At 44.0% G+C, this 24,873-nt stretch overlaps 1 protein-coding gene across 1 annotated transcript in view; it reads right to left on the reverse strand.

The window, feature by feature from the left end:
• LOC115081104 (extracellular calcium-sensing receptor-like) overlaps positions 1–21,552 on the reverse strand; it is a 72,504-nt gene extending 50,952 nt beyond the window's left edge. Inside the window, exons 1-2 of the mRNA XM_029585617.1 lie at positions 21,295–21,552; positions 20,130–20,969 (exon numbers count right to left, since the gene is read on the reverse strand). Coding sequence (XP_029441477.1) covers positions 20,130–20,969; positions 21,295–21,552 — 1,098 coding nt within the window. The remainder of the gene's footprint in view (positions 1–20,129; positions 20,970–21,294) is intronic.
• Between the last annotated feature and the right edge of the window lie 3,321 nt (positions 21,553–24,873).

Below are 24,873 nucleotides of genomic sequence, written 5' to 3' on the forward strand. Positions count from 1 at the left end.
TCGAAAAAACATGAGAACATAAGAATTTGCCATACAAGGGTCCATAAAGCCCAGCATCCTGTTTCAAACAGAGACCAAACCAGGCCACAAGAACCTGGCAATTATCCAAACACCAAGAAGATCCCATGCTACTGATGCAATTAATAGCAGTGGCTATTCCCTAAGTAAACTTGATTAATAGCAGTTAATAGACTTCTCCTCCAAGAACTTATCCAAACCTTTTTTGAATCCAGCTACACTAACTGCACTAACCACATTCACTGGCAACAAATTCCAGAGCTTAATTGTGCATTGAGTGAAAAAGAATGTTCTCTGATTAGTCTTAAATGTGCTATTTACTAACATCATGGAATGCCCCCTAGTCCTTCTATTATCCGAAAGTGTAAATTACTGATTCACATCTACTCATTCAAGACCTCTCATGATCTTAAAGACCTCTATCATATCCCCCCTCAGCCATCTCTTCTCTAAGCTGAACAGCCCTAACCTCTTCAGCCTTTCCTCATAGGGGAGCTGTTCCATCCCGTTTATCAATTTGGTTGCCCTTCTCTGTACCTTCTTCATCGCAATTATATTTTTCTGAGATGTGGCGACCAGAATTGTACACAGTATTCAAGGTGCGGTCTCACTATGGAGCGATACATTGGCAGTTTGCCTTCATGAGGAGATTTGTACTGGTGTCTCTCATTGATTGCTCACTATAATTGAAACACACCACAGACCACTAAAATTGCTCCAGTTTTCAGCAGAATTCTGTAGACAGCTCAGAACAGCATGATTCTCCTGTGGCTTCTTTGTAGATATCTAGTAGCATAGAGTCCTATACATCTCATAGGTCCTGAACAAAGCAGAGTTGCTTACCTGTAACAGGTGTTCTTCAAGGACAGCAGGATGTTAGTATTCACACATGGATGACAACATCGGATTGAGCCCGGCATGGAAACTTTGACAAGCACATCCACGCAAGGTCCCTCTTCAGTTTTATAACATAGAGTTTGCGATAAAATAAAATAACAAACCGTGAGAAAAAACAACTCTGTGGGGTAGTGGATGGGTTTCGTGAGGACTACCGTCCTGCTATCCTTGGAGAACATCTGTTACAGGTAAACAACTCTGCTTTCTCCAAGGACAAGCAGGACGGTAGTCCTCACACATGGGTGATTAAGTAGCTCCAGGTCTCTCCGAACATGGGCAGCAGAGAACAGGTGCCAACGTGCACAACAACTGGCACTGCAGCCACCATTGGAGTAGGCCTGCACCCAAGGACAGGGCCCATGGAGGGAGAGTTGGGTTTTCATGGCTGAATAGATTACAGAGGACGGACTGTCTGAAATGACTGTCTTGTTGGCCATCCCTGTCCAGGCAATAATGCGAGTCGAAAGTGTGGCAGGAACTCCAGGAATCTGCTCTGCAAATCTCATGAATGGGAACTGCATGCAAGTGAGCCACCAAGACCGACATGGCACAGACAGAGTAAGCTTTCATGTGGCCATCAAGTTGCAACTCCGCCTGTGCGTAGCAGAAAATGATGCAATCTGCTGGCCAGTGGGATAGAGTTTGCTTGGAGACAATGACTCCTAACTGGTTTCTGTCGAAGTGTTGCACCCGTCGGCCGCAGACGGATGCGCCCTCTGTTGCTCACCTCTTGTTTCCAAGCTCCAATTTCTCTTGCCTAGATGGCCTACTCTGCATCTAAACGCCGACCTCCCTGGCTTCCCCGGGACAGCATGGGCGATTGCGTTTGCCATTTTGAATCGGGTATCACCTAGTGGCCCGCGCACTCTGCAGGCCACTACCAGACCTACTCTTCTAACAAGCTCTCGGTGAGAGTCATTTCCAGTGCACCCCACTCTGTGGGCTGCTACCAGATATCATCGCTGGGCATATTCTCCTCTGGACTATGTTTTTCTGTCCATTCCACGGGCAGCTTTCTTCATTGCAGTACAATAAATACCTGTTTCTCTCTCTGTCCATTACTGCTGGGATCCAGCCTATCGTGGCAAGTCCCCATAGGGCTCCTCCCTGTGGGTGGAGACTACTCTTGCTACGACTCAGGGTTCACTTTTCAAGCCAAATTAAAACAGGAAGGAGATGAAAAGCTGAATGGAGGTACGGTGAGGCACTGTCCATTCCAAGTAAAAGGGAAGCGCCCTCTTGCATGGCATAATCACCGTGGTGAGCATGAGGCCTCAAGAAAAAAAGGCAACACAATGGACTGGTTGAGATGAAACTCTGAAACCACTTTGGGTGTGTCCATAGGACCATCTTGCCATGACAAAACTTCGTATAAGGAGGGTTTGACACCAGAGCTTGCAGTTCACCTATCCTGTGAGCTGATGTAATTACAACCAAGAAGATCACCTTCCAGGAGAGGTACTTTAGGTCACACGAGTGCAACGGTTCAAACCGAGGTTTCATGAGTTGTAAGAGGACTGTGTTGAGATCCCAGGAAACTGCTGGGGGGAGGGGGCAAGTAGGGGGCTTTAGTTATAGTAAGCCCCTCATGAATCTGCGCACTAGTGGATGGGAAGAAAGCGCAGAACCATCCGAATCCCGATGGTAAGCTCCTATGGCACTGAGGTAAACCATCACCTACATGGTCTGCAGACCGGACTCATAGAGCGATAACAAATAGTCTAGTAGTGCCGAAGGGCAGCACGAGAATGCGTCTAGGCCACGACCCTCGCACTAGGACGAGAACAACTTCCACTTTAGATTATAGGATTTTCTAGTAGAAAGCTTTCGTGACTCCAGAAGGATCCGAGATACCCCCACCGACAGGCTGAGGGCCTGTACCATGATACGGTCAACATCCAGGCCATGAGGGCCAAGGCCCAGAAGTTGGGGTGTTGGAGCCTGCCCTGGTCCTGGGTGATGAGGTCCAGAGCCATCCCGAGTCATATTAGGGGCACGAAGCCATGTCCCGAAAAGTCAGGAACCAGACCTGGCGGGTCTAGCAGGAAGCAATCAGAATCATGGAGCCCTGATCCTGTCGCAGCTTCTGGAGTGTCCTGGCTATGAGCGGAAGGGGTGGATAAGTGTACAGCAGTCCCTTCCCCAGTTGATCAAGAGGGCATCTGCTATTGAACCCCTGCCTTGCCAGCCGAGGGAGCAGAAGCGGTGCACTTTCCTGTTCTCCACAGAGGCAAACAGGTCTATGTCTGGGGTCCCCCAGCAGCGGAAGATGCGGTTCGCCACCTTTTGCCTGAGGGACCATTCGTGGGGCCAGAACATCCGACTCAAGGCGACGGCCAGAATGTTGCCAACACCCGTAAGGTACATCACCCAGAGAGTGATACCATTCTCAATGGCCCACGACAAAATCTGGACTGCCTCCTGGCAGAGAGGGAATGACCTTGTCCCTCCCTGTTTGTTGAGGTACCACATGGCCACCTGATTGTTGATCTCAACCAGAACTATCTTGTTCACGACCTCATGAGAGGTCTTGAACGAGTAGATGTGACTCGGTTATTTTCACTTTCGAATAATAGAAGGACTAGGGGGCATTCCATGAAGTTAGCAAGTAGCACATTTAAGACAAATCTGAGAAAATTCTTTTTCACTCAACGTACAATAAAGCTCTGGAATTTGTTGCCAGAGGATGTGGTTAGTGCAGTTAGTGTAGTTGGGTTCAAAAAAGGTTTGGATAAGTTCTTGGAGGAGAAGTCCATTAATGGCTATTAATCAATTTTACTTAGGGAATAGCCACTGCTATTAATTGCATCAGTTCTATAACATACACCAATACAAGGGACACTTGTGCTATGGTGTTGCTTATGTACAGTGGCTGTATTAAAGGACAACCATTTGGAGGGTGTCCTTCTTTTTAGCCCCGTCCATTATTCTTTATTTTAATGCAAATTTTTCTGTTTTTCTTAACCGATTTTGTAAAAAAACCCTTATCTCCCCGTTTTTTGAGGCGACCCGTTGTTTGTTTATTAATACTTATCAGGGCGTCCGTCTCTGCTGCTTCTCACGGGGTCGCGTCTTCTTGCCCGACATAGGCTATGTTTCGGCACATTTGTGCCTGCTTCAGGGGCTACGGGAGGGGTAATGCCGTGTCCTAACCAGGTACACAGTCTCTGTTACGTCTCCAGTTTTGTGTTGATCATGCTTCTGCTCGTGGACGGCGCCTGCTGCGCCGTCCACGAGCAGAAGCATGATCAACACAAAACTGGAGACGTAACAGAGACTGTGTACCTGGTTAGGACACGGCATTACCCCTCCCGTAGCCCCTGAAGCAGGCACAAATGTGCCGAAACATAGCCTATGTCGGGCAAGAAGACGCGACCCCGTGAGAAGCAGCAGAGACGGACGCCCTGATAAGTATTAATAAACAAACAACGGGTCGCCTCAAAAAACGGGGAGATAAGGGGTTTTTTACAAAATCGGTTAAGAAAAACAGAAAAATTTGCATTAAAATAAAGAATAATAGACGGGGCTAAAAAGAAGGACACCCTCCAAATGGTTGTCCTTTAATACAGCCACTGTACATAAGCAACACTATAGCACAAGTGTCCCTTGTATTGGTGTATGTTATAGAATTGTTACTGAAGGGATGAGGTTGGTTGATGGACATTAATTGCATCAGTAGCATGGGATCTTCTTAGTGTTTGGGTAATTGCCAGGTTCTTGTGGCCTGGTTTTGGCCTCTGTTGGGAACAGGATGCTGGGCTTGATGTACCCTTGGTCTGACCCAGCATGGCATATTCTTATGTTCTTAGGTCTCAGAACACCCGCAGGGCATAGAGGATCACTTGAAGCTCCAAGAGGTTGATCTGGAACTGTGACTCCTGAACTGACCAGAGCTCTTGGATGTGATGCCTCGGCACATGCGCTCCCCATCCTGTCTGAGAAGCATCGGTGGTGAGCATGGCCTGAGGCTGAGCACTCCAAAAAGGACAACCCTGATTCAGGTCTGGGAGGATTGTCCACCACAGGATGGATAGCAGTAGCTTGACCATGACCAGGATGCGAACACGCAAATCCTACAATGCCTGATACCACTGAAAGCAGAGTGTCCACGGTGCCCATCACATGTGTAGCCGAGCAAATGGGGTGACATGTATCATTGCCGCCATGTAGCCCAGCAGCTGGAGGAATTGATGAGCAGAGATATGTGGGCAGCCAGAGACATACCAGGCAAGAGCAGCTAAAATCTCTACCCTGTCTCGAGGCAAGAAAGCCCTCATCTGGATGGTGTCCAGGTGTGCCCCAATGAATTCCAGCTACCTGGATGACTGGAGATGGGATTAGGGATAGTTGATCAAGAATCCCAGTGTCTCCAAGGTATCAATTGTCAGGTGCAAGGCACCTGAGCCTCCTGTTGGGAGTTGCCCTTGATGAGCCAATCATTGAGGTAGCGGAAAACATGAACTCCCCACCTTATAAGATGTGCCCCGACAACTGCCAGACACTTGGTGAAAACCCAAGGTGCAGATGCGAAGCCAAAAGGGAGGACATGATAATGATAGTGCTGTTCATTGACCAGGAATCTTAGGTACTGCCGATTCACCTGAAAAATGGGGATATGGCAGTACGTGTCTTTTAGATCAAGGGAGCAGAGCCAGTCTCCTGCTCAGAGAAGGGGAATTAGGGTACCCAGTGAGACCATTTTGAACTTCTTCTTGACCAAAAAATGGTTTAGAGCTCTCAGTTCCAAAATGGGCCTGAAGCCACCTGTCTTCTTGGTAGTTAGAAAGTACCTGGAGTAGAACCCGTTGCCCTGTTGGCTGTGCATCAGTTCAACACAAAGAAGGAAACGTTTTTGGAAAACATAATTGAGTCCATTTTGAAAGCACTTATTTGGGGTGGATTTTCTGATTCTGCATAAGTGGATTTTCATTTACCTAAGCTCATGCGCAAACTTTATTCACATGCATTCTCTTAGCCGCAGACTAAAGAGCCAGTCCATGGAGCATTTTGGAAGCGTGGTAGGAAATTCCTCATGTATATTTGTTTTAAAAATGTACGGACATAGCAGGCATGCCGCTAACACACAAACTTTATAGGGACCAGCTGACACTATATACCACAGACAAAACTCTCCATTTATCATTCCATCTACAGCCAAGGCCTCTTTTTTTTTTTTTCTTTCGATCCCTCTCCTGGCACCCCTGCCCTCCCAGCACCCCTGCCCTCCAAACCCTCACAGTGCATCTACTATGCACACGTCCCTCATCACCGCCATAAAACACTATCCCTTCGCACACCATCTCCCTCTTCCCAAACTCCCAATAAAGCACTATAGAAACCTCCTCCCCATCATGACTACTCCCCTTACACAATTAATAGGCCTTTCTACCTTCTTAATCCTCCTCCTAAATGCCCAATCTATTTCCAAAAAAACCTCCTTAATCTACGACATACTTACTGATGACAAACCAGAAATACTAGCCCTTACCGAAACATGGCTGAAGGAAACTGACACCGCCTTCATCAATCAACTTCCAATTGACACCTATGATATATTCTCCATCCCCAGTCCCAAAACAAAAGGAGGCGGCCTTCTCCTAGCAGCCAAAAAGACCATAAAACTCTCCCACAAACCCATCCCCTCACCTCCCAAGCTAGAAATCAGCATTTTCACTGCTCCAAACCTACAAGTCTGCCTAGCTTACGCCCCCCCAGGGCTCCTCAAAAAGAACCCCTCCATCATAATCAAATATATATCTAAACATATAAACTGTCATTCATCCGCCATCATCCTAAGAGACTTCAACCTCCATGTTGATGCCACTCCCAATTCACCATCCTGCGAGGCCATACTAACTGCACTAGATGCGCTAGGATTCCCCACTCACCGAGCAGGTCATACCCTTGACCTCATATTCATTAACACCGAAATCCAATCCAACCCTCCTACATGCTCCCCCATCCCCTGGTCTGATCACTACCGCATTGACATCACCTGCACTATAAATAACACTCCTGCACCACCACAATCCAATAAAAAAAACATTCACTTTAGACATAACTGCAACCAAGAAGATCTAGTAGCTGCCCTCACCACTGAACTAAACAAACTTGACTTAACTAATGCTGAAACTGCGCTTAATTCCTGGAGCCACTGTACGACTCCATCGCTAGTAAACTTTGCCCCATGCAATCTCGTGTGATTGACATGGCAAAATCCAAAAAATAACCGTGGTACACTTCTGATTTAAAAGCTATGAAGCACAACCATAGAAAATTAGAAAGAAACTGGAGAAAAATCCCCACCCCCACGCTACTAACCACTTTCAGATCTTTCCTCCACACCTACAGAACAGCTATTGAGAAAACCAAAAGAGACTTCTACTAACGCAAAATCCACAACCTCCAATTTAACCCTCACGCCCTCTTTGAAATAGTAAACAATCTAACTAAATCCACCCCTAATTTCGTACCCTCAGACACAGACAATCAAAACAAATGTGACAACCTGGCCAAATACTTCCATAGGAAAATCATCAACATTATGTCCCATTTCCTCACCACTCAGGTATCTACCAATGTCATACTCGACCACTCCCACGCAAGCCTACCCTCCTTCGATACCACCTCCACACTGGAAGTTAACTCGATTATAAAGAAGATGAAACCATGCTCACACCCATTCGACACCCTCCCCACAAAATCACTACTCTCCCCGACACTATTGCCAAGCCAGTTTCCAATATTATCAACAGATCTATCACACTCGGCATCGTTCCCAAAAATCTCAAACATGCCATTTTAAAACCAACTCTGAAAAAACCCACACTTGACCCCTCTGACCTTTCCAACTATCGTCCTATTTCGAACCTTCCCCTAATAACCAAAATATTAGAAAAGTCAGTCATTCGTCAACTTACTGAATACTTAGACAAAAATAACATTCTGTCGCAGTCGCAATATGATTACCGGCGACATCACAGTACTGAGACCTTACTTATCTCCCTCTCTGACTACATCCTTAAAAGCCTCGACAAATGTCTCGCTCATATCCTGATTCTCCTTGATATCTCCTCAGCCTTCGACACAGTCAACCACAAAATACTAATAGAACGCCTTACCGACATTGGCATCACAGATACAGCTCTCCAATGGCTTCAATCCTACCTACAGGACAGACAGTACAGTGTCCAATTAGGTAACCACACCTCCAAACCCATCCCCCTTACACAAGGCGTCCCTCAAGGCTCCTCTCTCTCTTCCACTCTCTTTAATATATATCTCCTGCCCTCTTCTATCCAAACTCGGCCTCCCGTACTTCATCTATGCGGATGATGTGCAAATTCTCATACCTGTACATGACACTCTGCATAAAGCCATTGAAACCTAGAACTCCACCTTACCTATCATTAACTCTCTCTTGACAAGTAACTTCCTTGCACTCAACACTGCTAAGACAGAACTTCTCTACATTGCTCCTCAAAACATTCCCCCACCCACACAATCAAATACCCCCCCTTCCACAACCGCTTCCAACCAACAGGTGCGTAGTCTTGGCATTACCATTGATAACTATTTTACCCACAAAAAATTCATTAACAATACACTCAAATCCTGTTACTTTAAACTTAATTTACTTAAAAAACTGAAACCCCTCTTACACCTCAATGACTTCTGCACTATCCTACAGGCCTTCATACTATCTAAAATCGACTACTGCAATGCCCTCCTCCTTGGACTACCCAAAAACACACTGCAACCGCTTCAACTTCTCCAAAACGCTGCCGCCCGGATATTAATCAACACCCACAAACATGACCACATCACCCCTGTACTCCAACACCTGCACTGGCTTCCATTCTCTGCAAGGATAACCTACAAAACGCTCACACTAATTCACAAAGCCCTCTACAGCCAAAATATGCACTGGTTTAATGAACACCTTAAATTCCACAACCCTAACAGACCTACTAGACAGCAACACCAAGCAACACTGCATATCCCCTCACCCAAAGACTCTAAGCTAAGCTCCACTAAAGCTCGGGCATTATCACTAGCTTCCCCCGCTATTTGGAACAATCTCCCCCCTACACTATGACAAGAAGCATGCCCAAAAATTTTTTTAAAAGACCTAAAAACCTGCTTGTTCATTCAAGCATTTTCCGAGAAATACCCCTCCTTCCCATGACACCCTCTCCCTCTTGCACCCCTTCCCCAGTTGCAATAATGACTCTTTTTGTAAATAATGACTCTTTCGTTATTGATGACTTTGTTAAGCCTCTTATGGCACATTATCTTTATCTTTCACACTATGATATACAATTAAACTGATATGACACTCTAGTTACCTCACCAAGATAATTCCCAGCTCCATGTCCCTCCTACCCACATTCTCTATCCTTATTCCTCCGCCCCCCTCCACCCACATTTTTCCCATAACATGATATTTGTATTGTGTTATCTTCAATTCAATTTAGAACTTGTATTATCCCACAGCACCGTTATAGTATTATATTCTAGTTTGTTATATTGTTGTTTCGTAAATGATAATATTACCACAATATCATTATTGTTTGTTAAACATTCTCATTATGGATGGTCCACGATCGATACAGCCTGTTTGCTGTTAATCCTGTTATATGTAATTAATATTTATTAATTCTGTTATTTGTAAAGCATTGTTGCTAATTTATTGTTAATTGTAAACCGCGGTGATGTATATTTTACGTACTGCGGTATATAAAAACCTCTAAATAAATAAATAAATAAATAAAATATTATCTGTAATTGTTGAAAACATTATGCGTATCCTATAGTCCACAGTTCCTTGTTTCACTGTAAAGCGCTTGTTGCTAAGTTTTGTTATATGTGAACCGATGAGATGTTCCCAACGTTCATCGGTATATAAAAACTTATAAATAAAATAAATAAATAACCAAAACTAATAAGAAGGCATTCGCCTGCTGGACTCCAAAATGTGATAGCCTATCCAATAGGACATGAGAGGTCATCAAGGACCACTTGAGATTCAGAAACACTATAAGATTTGACTGTTCAGATCAGCTTTCCATTATTTATTTATTTATTTATTTATAGTTTATTGAAATTTCTTCATCATTTTTACAGAAAAGAAATAGGATATATTGATTCACATCAACAAAAATATAAACATAAATACGTAGGTACATTACCTCCAAAATATCATGTGAATAACAATAAACAGCCCTCTTAATGGGGAGCTACAACAAATAATAATATTCAAAGGAAAATTTTCATAACTGATATGAATAATTAGGAGCGGGCCTTCTTTAAACACCAGTTATTCCCCCATATTAGGAGAGTGGACTACCATGCTTATCCACCTTTATCCAAAAGAAAAGATTCCAAGTGAGTTGGATCCAGAAACACAAACTTATTTTTTTGAAAAGTAATTAAACATTTACACGGGAATTTGAGATAAAAGGTGGCCCCTAAGGATAACACTCCCTGTCTCAAATTCAAGAACTGTTTCCGCCTCAGTTGGGTGTCCTTGGAAACATCCGGAAATACTTGTATTTTCTGACCACAATACATATTTTCCTTATTTCTAAAATAATTCTGGAGAACCAGATTTTTTTCGCTCTCCAGACTAAACGTTACTAACAATGTAGCCCTTGTTTGAATGTCATCATTTGATGATTCTAGAGAGGCTGTTAAATTAGGACTAGCTGGTACCAGTATATCTTTCCCACCTTCAGAACTCGCTACATCTCTCTTTTTAACAGGTAGATAATACATCTTTGATATAACCAACTCCTTAGTTATTCCCAAAATTTCTGTCACATATTTATTAAATAATTCTTGAACAGACAATAGTCTTATACAAGGAAAATTCAGGAACCTTAAATTTTTTTTCCTTATTACATTTTCAAGACCCTCCAATTTTTTGAAAATCATTAAAGAGTCCTTCATAAATGCAGTACTTATAGCTTGTAATGTAACTATCTGAGTATTACTTGACTCTCTCGAAGTCTCCAAATGTGAAATTCTTTTATTATGGTCCTCCAAGCTTTTCCTGGTTTCCAATGCCAAATTGGTGGAATGAGCCATGGAAAGGGAAAGCATCCTTTCCATTTTGGTGACCACCCTCCACACGTCTACCAGAGTAATGTTATCCGGGGGTTCTGTATCATCATTTGTTTCAGTCAAGTTGCCTATCGGTAACATTACCCTCTCATTAGTAAAAGAAGTCCCTTCCTGCATACCTGGTGACTGCTCTCTGGATTCTGGCGATGTTGGTTCCATATTTGGGGGGTCAGAACTCTTACTGGCCCCCTCCTTGCCAAAGGAAACATTGGGGGACTGGTCTGTGGCGGGACTAGCGGATGCCCCTGAAGAGAAGGAGATGTCCGGGATAACCTCCCTAATTGACTGACTTACCCTCCTTATGAGGTGTTGATCCATTGGTCCGGTAATATCGCCTCGCGCTGGGGTGGAAATCGCCATCCTCACCTTCCGTTTCTTTCCCGTCCAAGATTCAGTTCATTAATCAAATACGAAGAAACTCTCACATAGAGAGAAAAGAAGAAAAACTCTCCCAGGGGCGCGCCCCTTTGATGCGCAGCTTCTGCGCGCCACTGTCCTCCGGTTTAAGTAGAGGCAGCAGCTGATGACGTCAGGTAAACGGGGGCTGGTCGGCGTTCCTCCGTCGAGCGTCCCTTTATGCCATACAGCTCCAGACGCGCTGCAGGTCTCTCTGCACATCTCTCCTCCAGAGGGCTCCCGTCTTACCGCCGCTGTCCTCCGGTTTAAGTAGAGGCAGCGGCTGATGACGTCAGGTAAATGGGGGCTGGTCGGCGTTCCTCCGTCGAGCGTCCCTCTATGCCAAACAGCTCCAGATGCGCTGCAGGTCTCTCTGTGCGTCTCTCCTCCAGATGGCTCCCCAGGTACATGTAAAAGGTTTTTTGGGGGGGTCGGGAGGGTGGGAGAAGCAAAGGGGTAATTTGTAAAAGGTCGGGGTGTGTTTTTTTTATCGGGCCATCGGCGCCATTTTTATCAGTGGTAGCCAAAATGGCGCCGAGGGCCCGAGAGCGGGAGATCGCGCAGGGCCCCCCCCCCCCCCCCACTGGACCACCAGGTAATTTAACATTTTGGGGGGGGTTGGGAGGGTGGGAGAGCAAAGGGGTCATTTGTAAAGGGTCGGGGTGGGTTTTTTTTTTTTATCTGCTCAGGCCTCACTAAAAAATTAACGATGTGAATTGGAATCGGAACCGATTCCAATTCACATCTCTAACGATCCGATTTTTTTCTCCCTCCATCCGAACCTGATCGTTAAAACGATCGGGCACACGATTGACATCTCTAATCTGTATGTCTTTCCTTCATGGCTATTAATAGGCTGAGTGGTTCAAAGGATTCAGAGGCATCGGGGTCTGGTAAATCTTGTAGCTCTAGAGTGGCCTAGTAGACTGTGGTTTGTGGACTTCATTTGGCTCAAAAGCATTTGAGGTTTGACCAGAAGACTTGATTTTGTTTTGGGGCTTGGCTTTTGAGGGGAGAGGTTTGCGGAACAAGAGCTACTTGGAGGATGTAGTCTCCACATTACTTCATGCATGGAAGCACTTGATTTCCTTGACCTATGTCAAAGTTTGGAAAGTATTAGGTGTTAGAGTTGTGAATCGCGTAATCGATCGTCTTAACGATCGATTTTGGCTGGGGGGAGGGAAATCTGATCGTCAAGTTTTTTTTTTCTAAAAATCGTTAAAAATCGTAAATCGGGGGAGGGCGGGAAAACCGGCACATCAAAAAAACCCTAAAACCCACCCGAACCTTTAAAACAAATCCCCCATCCTCCCAACCCCCCCCCCCCAAATGTTTTAAATTACCTGGGGTCCAGTGGGGGGGGGTTCCGACGCGATCTCCTCCCGCTCTCTGGCCACCGCTGTGTTGAGAAATGGCGCCGGTGGCCCTTTGCCCTTATCATGTGACAGGGCAAAGGTAGCGCCGGCGCCATTTTGTTTCCTGGCTCCCTACGTCACGCGTGCAGGAGATCACCCCCGGACCCCCGCTGGACCCCCAGGGACTTTTGGCCAGCTTGGGGGGGGGGGCCTCCTGACCCCCACAAGACTTGCCAAAAGTCCAGCGGGGGTCCGGGAGCGACCTCCTGCACGCGAGCCGTATTGCCAATCTTCGCCCGTATGACATAGTGAGGGCAAAGGTAGCGACGGTCGCCCATATGACATAGTGAGGTTAGGTGGTAACTCTGGCTCCCAGGCAAGTCTCAAGTCCCGTCTCAGCTGCGGCTGTTCCGCCGCAGTAGCACCGATTATATGGGCTAGGGTTCCTCCCAGCGACGTCACAGGAACCACAGAGAAGTGAGGTTAGGTGGAAACTACCGGCTCCACCCCGCTAAGTGGGTGACCCACATCGGTGTTGTGGGTTTCTCAACCAATGTAACATGCAGTTCTGACTGCAATCTGCCCTCTTCCCTAATGATCTGACCAAGACGACCTATATCCTGTTATTACTAGAGGGAAAGGCCCTGGCCTGGACATCGCCCCTATGGGAGCGTTCGGACCCACTTCTGCTGGACATCCTGGGGTTCCTGGAATGCTTCTGGGCCGTCTTTGAGACCCCCAGTTGGCTTTTACATATCTGGCAGAGTGGACACTTTTTAATGTACTACACCCTGGAGTTCCGAACACTTTCCACAGAGCTCCATTGGGAGGAACCATGCCTTTGTGCCATCTTTTTGGATGGCCTCTCACCCAAAATTAAAGATGAGCTAGTGGCCCATGTCCCTGGACGCACTGATTGATTTAGCAGGCAGGATCGACTGCCACCTCCGGGAAAGGCCCCTTGAAATAGCTGGTATGAGACGACGCTCCAACGGGTCCAGTCGGCCATGCCCTTCCTCGCCTGGCTCTCGCTCGCAGTCTCCAGCGGAGGTTCCGACTGAGGATCCCATGCAGTTGGGCTAAAGGCCATTATCTCCCGAAGAACGCCAAAGACGTCGACGGGCTGGTCTCTGCCTATATTGCGGGACTTCCGGACAACTCCTGGCCCAGTGCCCTGTGCGGCCATCAAACTCCAGGGGAGTGACCCTAGGCCTGACCTAACCAGTACCTTCACTGACCTCACCAGTGACTCTAATTATACGAGTCCTTGACATTCCTATGTTAGCGCTGGTAGATTCGGGGGCCAGCGAAAATTTCCTCATGCAAGAGATCGCGGACCAGCTAACAATTCCTACTAGGCCTTGTCCAGTCCTGCTTGTACTTTCCTTCGACATCATTTGAAAGGCCCACAGATACCCCCACAAGCAAGTGCTCCGAGGCTCGTGAGGGACTTCCTTCGCAATATGCGCAATACTCCAATGTGTTTTCAAAAAAGGCGGCCAATACCTTGCGTCCTCACTGGGAGTTTGACTGCGCGATTAACTTGACTCCGGGTTCTACCCCTCCGTATGGGAGGGTGTAACCTCTGTCCATACCAGAAACTCAAGCTATGTCCGACTATATCCGGGAAAACCTACAGAAAGGCTTCATTTGTCATTCCAACTCTCTGGCTGGGGTCAGCTTCTTTTTCGTGGGGAAAAAAGATGGCTCTCTCCGGCTGTGTAGTGATTACTGGGGCCTAAACGCCATTACAGTCAAGGATCGGTACCCACTGCCTCTGATAACCAAGATATTTGACCGGTTACAGGGGGCCCAGGTCTTCTCTAAGTTGGACCTGCGAGGAACATATAATCTCGTCAGAATCAAGGAAGGCAACGAATGGAAGACGGCGTTCAACACCAGGGATGGCCATTATGAATACCTAAAGAGCACAAAGAGCAAAGACTGCACTAAAAGATTATAGTTCAACCACAAAACATGCAGAAAAGTGTTGCATAGTCCATTTAAGTGTTCAAATAAATCCTTTTATTTATATGCATATGGCAACTCCACTGTTATCATTAATCTTTCTCCAAGGGGACCCCCGACACGGACCACTGTTTCGCCGAGGCTGCGTCGGGAGGGACAGAAAAGTTTTATCAACAAGTCTAAAAACAAAACATGAGAACGGACTATGTTAATGAATGGGCTACAATACCAACACATCTTATATCTTCAAAGTTACAAAATCAAACATGTTACATACCATAATATTACTTAATGGAATTTTTCAGGGAGCACGCACAACAGTTATACGGGAAGGTTTTTAACAATAACAAAAAGGCGCCAAAAACAACAGACCAATCAGCACACACAGGGGAACATCCAATCAGAATCCAAACAATGTATAGCCAATCAGAATCAGGTAAAATAAGTCCATTCTAGTTGCTTGTTGAGTCCGTGTGGTGTGACAGTGATTAATATGTTTATCCGTTTCAGTTCTTTGCGAATCAGAAATTCTGAAAAATTACCTCTACGATTTGGACAAGTAGCTACTTCTAAAACAAAAAAGTACAAATCAGACACAGTGTGTGAAAACTGGACCCAATGGTCCATCAGTGGAGCATTTTCACGTAGATAAGAACATAAGAACATAAGAAAATGCCATACTGGGTCAGACCAAGGGTCCATCAAGCCCAGCATCCTGTTTCCAACAGTGGACAATCCAGGCCATAAGAACCTGGCAAGTACCCAAAAGCTAAGTCTATTCCATGTTACCATTGCTAATGGCAGTGGCTATTCTCTAAGTGAACTTAATAGCAGGTAATGGACTTCTCCTCCAAGAACTTATCCAATCCTTTTTTAAACACAGCTATACTAACTGCACTAACCACATCCTCTGGCAACAAATTCCAGAGTTTAATTGTGCGTTGAGTAAAAAAGATCTTTCTCCGATTAGTTTTAAATGCGCCCCATGCTAACTTCATGGAGTGCCCCCTAGTCTTTCTATTATCCGAAAGAGTAAATAACCGATTCACATCTACCTGTTCTAGACCTCTCATAATTTTAAACATCTCTATCATATCCCACCTCAGCCGTCTCTTCTCCAAGCTGAAAAGTCCTAACCTCTTCAGTCTTTCCTCATAGGGGAGCTGTTCCATTCCCCTTATCATTTTGGTAGCCCTTCTCTGTACCTTTTCCATTGCAATTATATCTTTTTTGAGATGCGGCGACCAGAATTGTACACAGTATTCAAGGTGCGGTCTCACCATGGAGCGATACAGAGGAATTATGACATTTTCCGTTTTATTCACCATTCCCTTTCTAATAATTCCCAGCATTCTGTTTGCTTTTTTGACTGCCGCAGCACACTGAACTGACGATTTCAATGTGTTATCCACTATGACGCCTAGATCTCTTTCTTGGGTTGTAGCACCTAATATGGAACCCAACATTGTGTAATTATAGCATGGGTTATTTTTCCCTATATGCATCACCTTGCACTTATCCACATTAAATTTCATCTGCCATTTGGATGCCCAATTTTCCAGTCTCACAAGGTCTTCCTGCAATTTATCACAATCTGCTTGTGATTTAACTACTCTGAACAATTTTGTGTCATCTGCAAATTTGATTATCTCACTCATCGTATTTCTTTCCAGATCATTGATAAATATATTGAAAAGTAAGGGTCCCAATACAGATCCCTGAGGCACTCCACTGATCTTCAAACACCAGTTACCCATAAGAACATAAGAACATAAGAAATTGCCAAATTGGGTCAGATCAAGGGTCCATCAAGCCCAGCATCCTTTTTCCAACAGTGGTCAATCCAGGCTATAAGTATCTGGCAAGTACACAAACACTAAGTAGATCCCATGCTACTGATGCCAGTAATAGCAGTGGCTATTCCCTAAGTCAACTTGATTGATTGCAGTTAATGGTCTTCTCCTCCAAGAACTTATCCAAACCTTTTTTAAACCCAGCTACACTAACTGCACTAACCACATCCTCTGGCAACAAATTCCAGAACTTAATTGTGTGTTTAGTGAAAAATAATTTTCTCCAATTAGTTTTAAATCTGCTGCTTGCTAACTTCATGGAGTGACCCCTAGTCCTTGCATTAACCTGATGGTATGTCTGATTTGAATATAACACGGACATACCATCAGATGCTTGATGTTAGATCTATGTTCAATGATCCTAGTTTTTATCTTCCTTACAGTTTTTCCTATGTACAGTTTTTGACACGTGCATCGAAATAAAGTCAGAGAAATTCCTTAATGTATAATTTTTTCTAGAAATTGGGTGTTCAAAAGACGATATAACACTTGTGTATGGGCATACAGAACACTATCCACAAGGTTTGTGTTCTCCAGTAACCTGATGGTATGTCCGTGTTATATTCAAATCAGACATACCATCAGGTTAATGCAAGGACTAGGGGGCACTCCATGAAGTTAGCACGTAGCAGATTTAAAACTAATTGGAGAAAATTATTTTTCACTAAACACACAATTAAGTTCTGGAATTTGTTGCCAGAGGATGTGGTTAGTGCAGTTAGTGTAGCTGGGTTTAAAAAAGGTTTGGATAAGTTCTTGGAGGAGAAGACCATTAACTGCTATCAATCAAGTTGACTTAGGGAATAGCCACTGCTATTACTGGCATCAGTAGCATGGGATCTACTTAGTGTTTGTGTACTTGCCAGATACTTATAGTCTGGATTGACCACTGTTGGAAACAGGATGCTGGGCTTGATGGATCCTTGATCTGACCCAATTTGGCAATTTCTTATGTTCTTATGAGTACCTGGTGTTTGAAGATCACTTGAGTTTCTGCAGACTGAAAAGCATACGTGAACATTTGCAGTTAAATGCCCTTTTAAAAATGTACCTCATGGGAGGACTCAAGATGGCCGCCGGGTAAAGACGCTTTAAAAAACCTCTTGTGGCATTTTCTTACCTATTATTGGATTTCCTGCATTTAAAATATGCCACACACAAAACGAAAAGAAAAACTAAGAGGGGTAACAACAAGCTCACCCTCAAGTGATCTCCCCTCTGAACCTTGATACAACATTAAGCCCTGGCGCACCGAAGAGACCCGTTCCCCCAGGCCAAACAACTCAGAGGCTCGTTGAGGCGGCAGTGTCTTCTCCTGTAAATTTACAGGAGAAACATATAGAAACATAGAAACATAGAAGTGACGGCAGAAGAAGACCAAACGGCCCATCCAGTCTGCCCAGCAAGCTTTAACACCTATTTGTTTTCATAATCTGTTACTCTGATCGCTGAGGTCAGGGCCCTTATTGGTAACTTTTTGGTTCCAATTCCCTTCCACCCCCACCATCGATGCAGACAGCAGTGCTGGAGCTGCATCTAAGTGAAGTATCTAGCTAATTGGTTTGGGGTAGTAACTGCCGTAATAAACAAGCTACTCCCGTTTGTTTACCCTGCATGTGCAATTCAGCCATTGTTGGTTGTCTGAATAAAAATCCTCTTTACTTAATTCCCTCTGTTTCTGAAGCAGTGAGCTGCGCTGGATACTTATTCCAAGTCAATTATCTTGCTTAATTGATTCTGGGTAGTAGCCACCATAACAAGCAAGCTACACCCATGCTTATTTGTTTACCCAGACTATGTAATTCATTCCTTGTTGGTTGATGCTGATATAAATCATCTTTCTTCATTCTCTCTGCCGTTGAAGCAGAGAGCTATGTTGGAAGTGAATTGCAAGTGAAGTATCAGGCTTAAATGATTCGGGGGTAGTAAGCGCCGTAACAAGCCAGCTACTCCCATGCTTATTTGTTTACCCAGACTATGTAATTCATTCCTTGTTGGTTGATGCTGAATTAAAATCATCTTTTCTTCATTTTCCCTGCCGTTGAAGGAGAGAGCTATGCTGGATGTGCATTGAAAGTGAAGTATCAGGCTTATTTGATTTGGGGTAGTAACCTCTCCGTGAAGAAATACTTCCTGACATTGGTTCTGAGTCTTCCTCCCTGGAGTTTTAAATCAACTTGGGCATGCAGCAGTATCGGGTGACCCCAGGAGAGAAGATGGGACCCCGAAAATTTGGCGACATGAGAAGGAGAAAGGAAAGCGAGGAAGATCAAAATCCCTGCGAAGAGAGGGAGGCAGCTACCCCCAGAACATCTGAACAAGGTAGGGGAACGGGCACAAGTATGAGCTGGGGAAAAGTGAATCCAAAGGCTCTTGAACCAGAATGTATAAAATGTAATTCATCACCTACTACTATGGAAGGCATGTGTGGCGCATTGAAATCTAATGAGTCCTCTCTGGCTCTGCTATCACAGATAACAATGGACACTAAAAATCAAGTCATGATAACCTTATTATCAACATACAATCAAAAATTAGAAGATGTAGATAAAAGAGTTATTGAAACAGAAAAGATAACTCAAAACCTGGTAAAATCAGAAATGATAGTAAACAGAAGATTGGAAAATCTGGAGAATGCCTCGAGAATTTGCAATCTAAGGGTGTTAAATTTCCCTGTGAACAATATGATCTCTCCAATGGAACTCTTTAAGCATATATGCAAAAGGTATTAGGAATTCCAGATCCGGCATTACCTGTAATTACAAAAATTTATTATCTTCCACATTTTGCTTCTAGAGATCAGGAAGAGAGAAATCAACCCGTGCAGTTGGATATTTCTGAAATATTGGAACTTTCTAATAAGGCAGACGTTACCCAAAGGTGGCCAGTTTTAGTGACATTTGTGTTTATATCTGAATGTAATAATATCTTGAAAATGTTTTTTCGCAACAGGCAATCATTGTTCTATGGCCATAAGATCTGGATTTATCCACATTTGACCAGATCTACACAAATAAAGAGAAAATATTTTCTAATGTTGAGATCAGAAATATTGAAATTAGGAGAGGTTTGTATTATGCTATCTGTGTAAATGCTCTATAAATTATAATAATGCTGTCTTCTATGAGTTAGAACATTTAAGAACTTTTTTGGAATCCCATACCCAGACATAGCATACTTGTGGTTCACAAATAGAGAAAAGGTCATGTTTAAATACTCGGCGACCTGATTAATATGATTATCTTTTTCTTTTGACTGATCCGCTCAGTGTTTCTAGTCCTCTCCCACATTTCCTCTATTTTGGTACAAGGACTGAAAAATTGAAATTTATTTCCTATGCATTGCTTAAGATTGCACTGTATTACCCTAGCAAGATATATGCTTGTTATAAACATGTTAAAATTTTGAAAATTAAAAATTAAAAAAAATTGTATCTCATATTATGTGTCCTTGTCATGTAGTGAACTGTATGGGTCAAGCATACTTACAATCACATATCTCAAACATTGGCACTTACCTGCCAAGGCTTAAAGTGTTTGATGTCCCCGCATGATCCATTGAAGAAAGGTCCTTCTCCAGGTTTACAAGAATGCATGGCATGCAGGGCATGAGCCACCACGTACACAGTGTTATAAGCATTATGCGTATACCTTAGGTTTGTCATATCAAAGAAAGGAATATCAAGTGTCCTTGGGTCTTCCTTCCCTGTGCAGAGTTTCCCTTTTCTGCTTAGTTCTTGAAGAGTGTCCTGGTCCATGTTGGGGTCAGCCCACCTGCAGACAAAAACTTTTTCCCAATACTCCCTAACAAAGATGTCTTCTGTAGTTCTGAAAGGATGAAGATCATAGAGGTAGTCTTTGAACCTTGGAATGTTGCCTGTAGGAACAGAGAATGCAATGGTTCCTTTAAGAGTTTTTGAGAATTCCTTTACGTTAAATGTTGAAGAGGTAGACAAGGAATCTGAAATAATCCAGACTTTCCCAGATATGTCACTCTTTGCAATTGCCAGCATCACTGAATAAATGTTGAAGCCAGAGGAAAAGACTACGATGACTCTGCCTGTCATTTTCTTTACCACCTCCAAAATGTGCGGTATGTTCACTTGAGAGGAAACTAAGGGGATGTTTTCATAGAAGGCTACACAGACCCCGGCCTTTATCAGCTCTTCTTTTAGCATCTGACTCCCTATTTGTCCATAGTCACTGTCCTCAGCGATGATTCCAACCCAGGTCCAACCGAAGAAGGTGATCAACCGGGCAATGCCCAGAGACTGGTACTCATCACTTTGAGTAGTGCGGAGGAAAGAAGGAAATCGACTTTTATCACTAAGAGTGGCTACAGAAGCGGCATGGCTGATCTAGAAGAATTTCATCAACAATATTAATTGGTTTTTCTAACACTTGATCATCAGTTATGAGAATGATAATAATATGCATTTTTTCCCTCTTTTTCTTAAAGGTTATCTCAAGACATGCTAAATGTTTTCCCACCCTAATAGTGTCCCTTTGTGGAAAGGTAATCAAGCAATTTACCTCCACTTTCCATTCTACTTCTTGACAATGATTAATTGCAACCAAAATAACTTCCTGTACAGCCACATCTTCAATCTGGCTTTCGAAGGGTTCCAAAAAACAAATTGAAATTATCTTTACAAATAACCATAGCAGAAAGATTTTCCATACCTGTGCATATTTGTAGACCCCCAGTAGCTGAGCCATAGTTCTGGACGTTCGAGAGGTAGAATCTCCAAGCACCGCAGCTAATGGCGATGTTCCCCTGCAGGTGTAATTTGGGATGGGATCTTTGTACCCGGTGAGTTGCCACATTGTGCCTTGCAGAGACCGGGATGGATTATTACAGGTGTCATATATCCAGAACCCCAGGGTGATGTTGGGCACCAGGGTGCCATTTCTGTTAATTTCTTCCAAGGCAAATAACATGGCATGCATCTGCTGGTAACTAGTTAATTGTAGTCTATAAAAACAACAGAATAGTGTGATATAAATGGAAGACAGACAAATGTACATGTAATGGTGAATTTCTAATAGAGCACCCATCTGGCCATGCACAAATTCAGCTGATTTTCAAAAACAAGATACCGGTATATATTCAGTTGAAATATCAACTTATTTTGCAGACACAATTATGCATATACACTTAAATGAATACATGGGGACATTAACTTTCAAATGGGCGCACATGTGCACTGATGCATGACCAGAGATGTGGCTGTTTTATAATATGTGCGCCTGTTATATAATAGGCTAGGTGTGTGTATATGTGCTCCTAATTTGAAGCTTGTGAGCTCACAGCAGTGTAAGTCAGTTTTGGATTATGCAAATGAGGGTATTTTATAACAGAGGCACTTCCAGCTGTGGACCAGTCTCACCAGTTTGTCCACCAGTTTGCCCATTTTTCTCCTTGCTCCTCTCAATCCCCCTGGTTTTTAGCATGCACTCCTCCCAGTTACTCCAAACCACACAAACCCCTCACAGATTCCTGTATTTCTTTTTATTTCCATCTCCTCCATAGCAGAAGTAAAGTTAGGAGGCACTGAACCTGGGGGCATACCCAGCCACATAGGTAAATGCGCACATCTCTTGGCCCTGCCCCAGAACACCCATGCCCCACTCATACCTCCACCCTTTTTCCTCTGATGCGGGATGTGCATGCATTGGCACTTGTGCATGCATTCACCCGCTTTATAAAATAGGAGTGGGATCTGCAGGGTATTTGCTAGCGATCCGGATTGAACACTGTCGGAGACCAATGCAGGGCTTAATGGACCTTTGGTCTGACCCAGCATGGCGCTTTTTATGTTCCAGAGGATATTTCTTGAAACTAAGAAGTAGCAGATTTAAATTCAATTTTGAAAGTCTTTTTTTAGTGAATGCACAATTAACAATTGTATGATGATGCTGTCATGAAATTAATTATAATGGCATGGAAAAAGAAGCATGGGGAAAAAAATCTGTCACTTACGTGCTGCAAGGCTGGTTGCTGGGAGTCTCAGTGAAGGGAATCGGGGAGAGGCTGGTTTTAGCACCGTGAACAAAGAAGACCGGCCCTATAATGATGTCCCCCTGCTTTATATATCCTGTTACCTTTGCAGTGCTTGGCTGAGAGTTGACGTTAGCAGCATTATAAACAGGGATGGACAATATCAGGAAATAAGTCAGTGCCGTCAACATAATTTCCTGCATCGAGCTGTGCCAATCTCTACCTGTCTTTCTTGCAGATTTTGCCTTGGGTGGAATGGAAAAAAAGAACTTTGTTATCCCATCTGAATGTGAAAGAGTATGGCTAGGGTTAGAGTTAGCATCAGGTTTATGGTTATGTCTATTGTTAGGGTTAGAGTGAAGTTCAGGGTCATAGGATTAGAGTTAAGGTTAGATTTTGAGATAAAGTTAGAAAGAGGATTATAGATATGATTAGGGTTAGAGTGAAGGTTAGGATCAACGTTAGGGTTATGTGAAGGCTCAGTGTAAGGGTTAGGGTTAGGTTTTGTGATAGGGCTAGGATTAGGGTTAGGAGTGGTCATAGGTTCTGTGAAGGATTCCATCCTTGAAGGCCTGATTTATAAAGTTTTTTTGGCTAAGATTAAAAAAGAGGAGTGAAATTTCTTAAAAATGACTTACAAAGTCTAATAAATGAGTAACTCAGTTAAACTGGCTCTCTGAAACTGCCCTCACTCAACCCATCTACACGTGCATGTGTTCTTCAGCAAGCTACATTTAAGGGAGGTGTTCCTTGGGGTTTTATTTTGGGCAGGATCAGAAAATAAGTCATAAAACGCCAGTGCAGATGTCCCCAGGTCCTTTTTTCCAGTGTGAAAGAACATGAATGTCCTTCCTCATTGAGAACCAATGTCAAGTTCACAGGTAAACTGTGGCCATGGACTTTGCTCTCCACTCTAGTCTCCAACCTCCATGGATGCAGATTACCGACGTTTGGTAAAGGTTAGGGGTGTGCATTCGTTTTGAACTTAAATGTAAAACGCAACTTATTTTTTTTTTTTAACTTAAAAAAGTGATGAGGCGAAAACGATCGGATTTCCAACTTATTCAACATAGCTATGTTGAATACGTTGGAAATCGCGATTGTTGATCCTAAATAAAAATTTAAACCCCTCACCCTCCTTAATCCCCCCCCCAAGACTTACCAAAACTCCCTGGTGGTCCAGCAGGCAGTCAGGACGCCATTTCTGAACTGCTTTGCGAGGAGCACGTGACGTCGGCGTCACGTCGGAGTGACGCGGCGTCACGTGATTGCCCGCGCGTTCGCTCCGGGTTCCTCGTTGCACCCAAAAGGAACTTTTGGCCAGCTTAGGGTGGTCAGGAAGCCCCTTCGTCCATGTCCTATCTAAAGATCTCCAGAAGTTGATCTGGAGAAGGCCAGCTTGGTGCTCTCAATAAAAGACACTCACTGACCTGTTTGGAGAATTCTCATGTTCGGCTCCTGCAAAGGATTTGATTTTTAAGAAGCAAACAAGTACAGGAAAACCAAGGGGGATTAATGAGAAGCACACAAAGTGCAGAAGAGAGGCGGGGGCAAGGGGGGGGGGGGAAGCGGGGCAATAAGCAGAGAGATATTATGAGAGAGAGAGGGGCAGGGAGGGTGGAAAGCATTAGCAGTGCCTGCCAAAAGCTGATTCACTTAGAAAATGTCAGACAGATGGGAAATCTCTGGAGAAGAAACTTTTTCTTTCTATGCCCTGCAAGAATAAGGACCTTATCTAAGTGTTAGGCAAAAGAAATGCAAACAAGAAAAACAATCCTGGGCTACCAGACAGTTGGCTTCACACAAGTTTTAAGTGGCACAGGTTTTGCCCCCACTGTTAATGTCCTGCATCATCTAGGAAGTGCTAAATAAAATGCACAGTAAAATGGAGCCAGGAGAAAAGTGTGAGATTCCCAGGGACATTTGCCTGGTTTTTACATTCCAGCCATGCGAGGGACAATAGTCCCCCCTTTGCTATCTGCACACGTGTTCGCTGGTCACTGTGCTTGGGTGGATCTTTTGCCCCTTCAAGACGTTGCCCTGTTTCAAACTTGTGGAAAACCAAATGAATTGAGGCCTTTTTCTTGGACCTTTTTTGCCCAAATCTGTCTGTTTAGATTTGTGACTGCGTTTCTAATGTCTCTTCAATAAATAAGATTTGAAAAGCTTACGCACTTCTGCTCGTCCTCCTTTGAAGTGAAGCTGGAGCTCTCTCGTGGGGTCTGATGCTGGTGCTGTTGATTCCTGGTTTATAACTTTTC

Source organism: Rhinatrema bivittatum, chromosome 19 (genome assembly GCF_901001135.1).
Source record: "Rhinatrema bivittatum chromosome 19, aRhiBiv1.1, whole genome shotgun sequence".
Lineage (NCBI taxonomy): Eukaryota > Metazoa > Chordata > Amphibia > Gymnophiona > Rhinatrematidae > Rhinatrema > Rhinatrema bivittatum.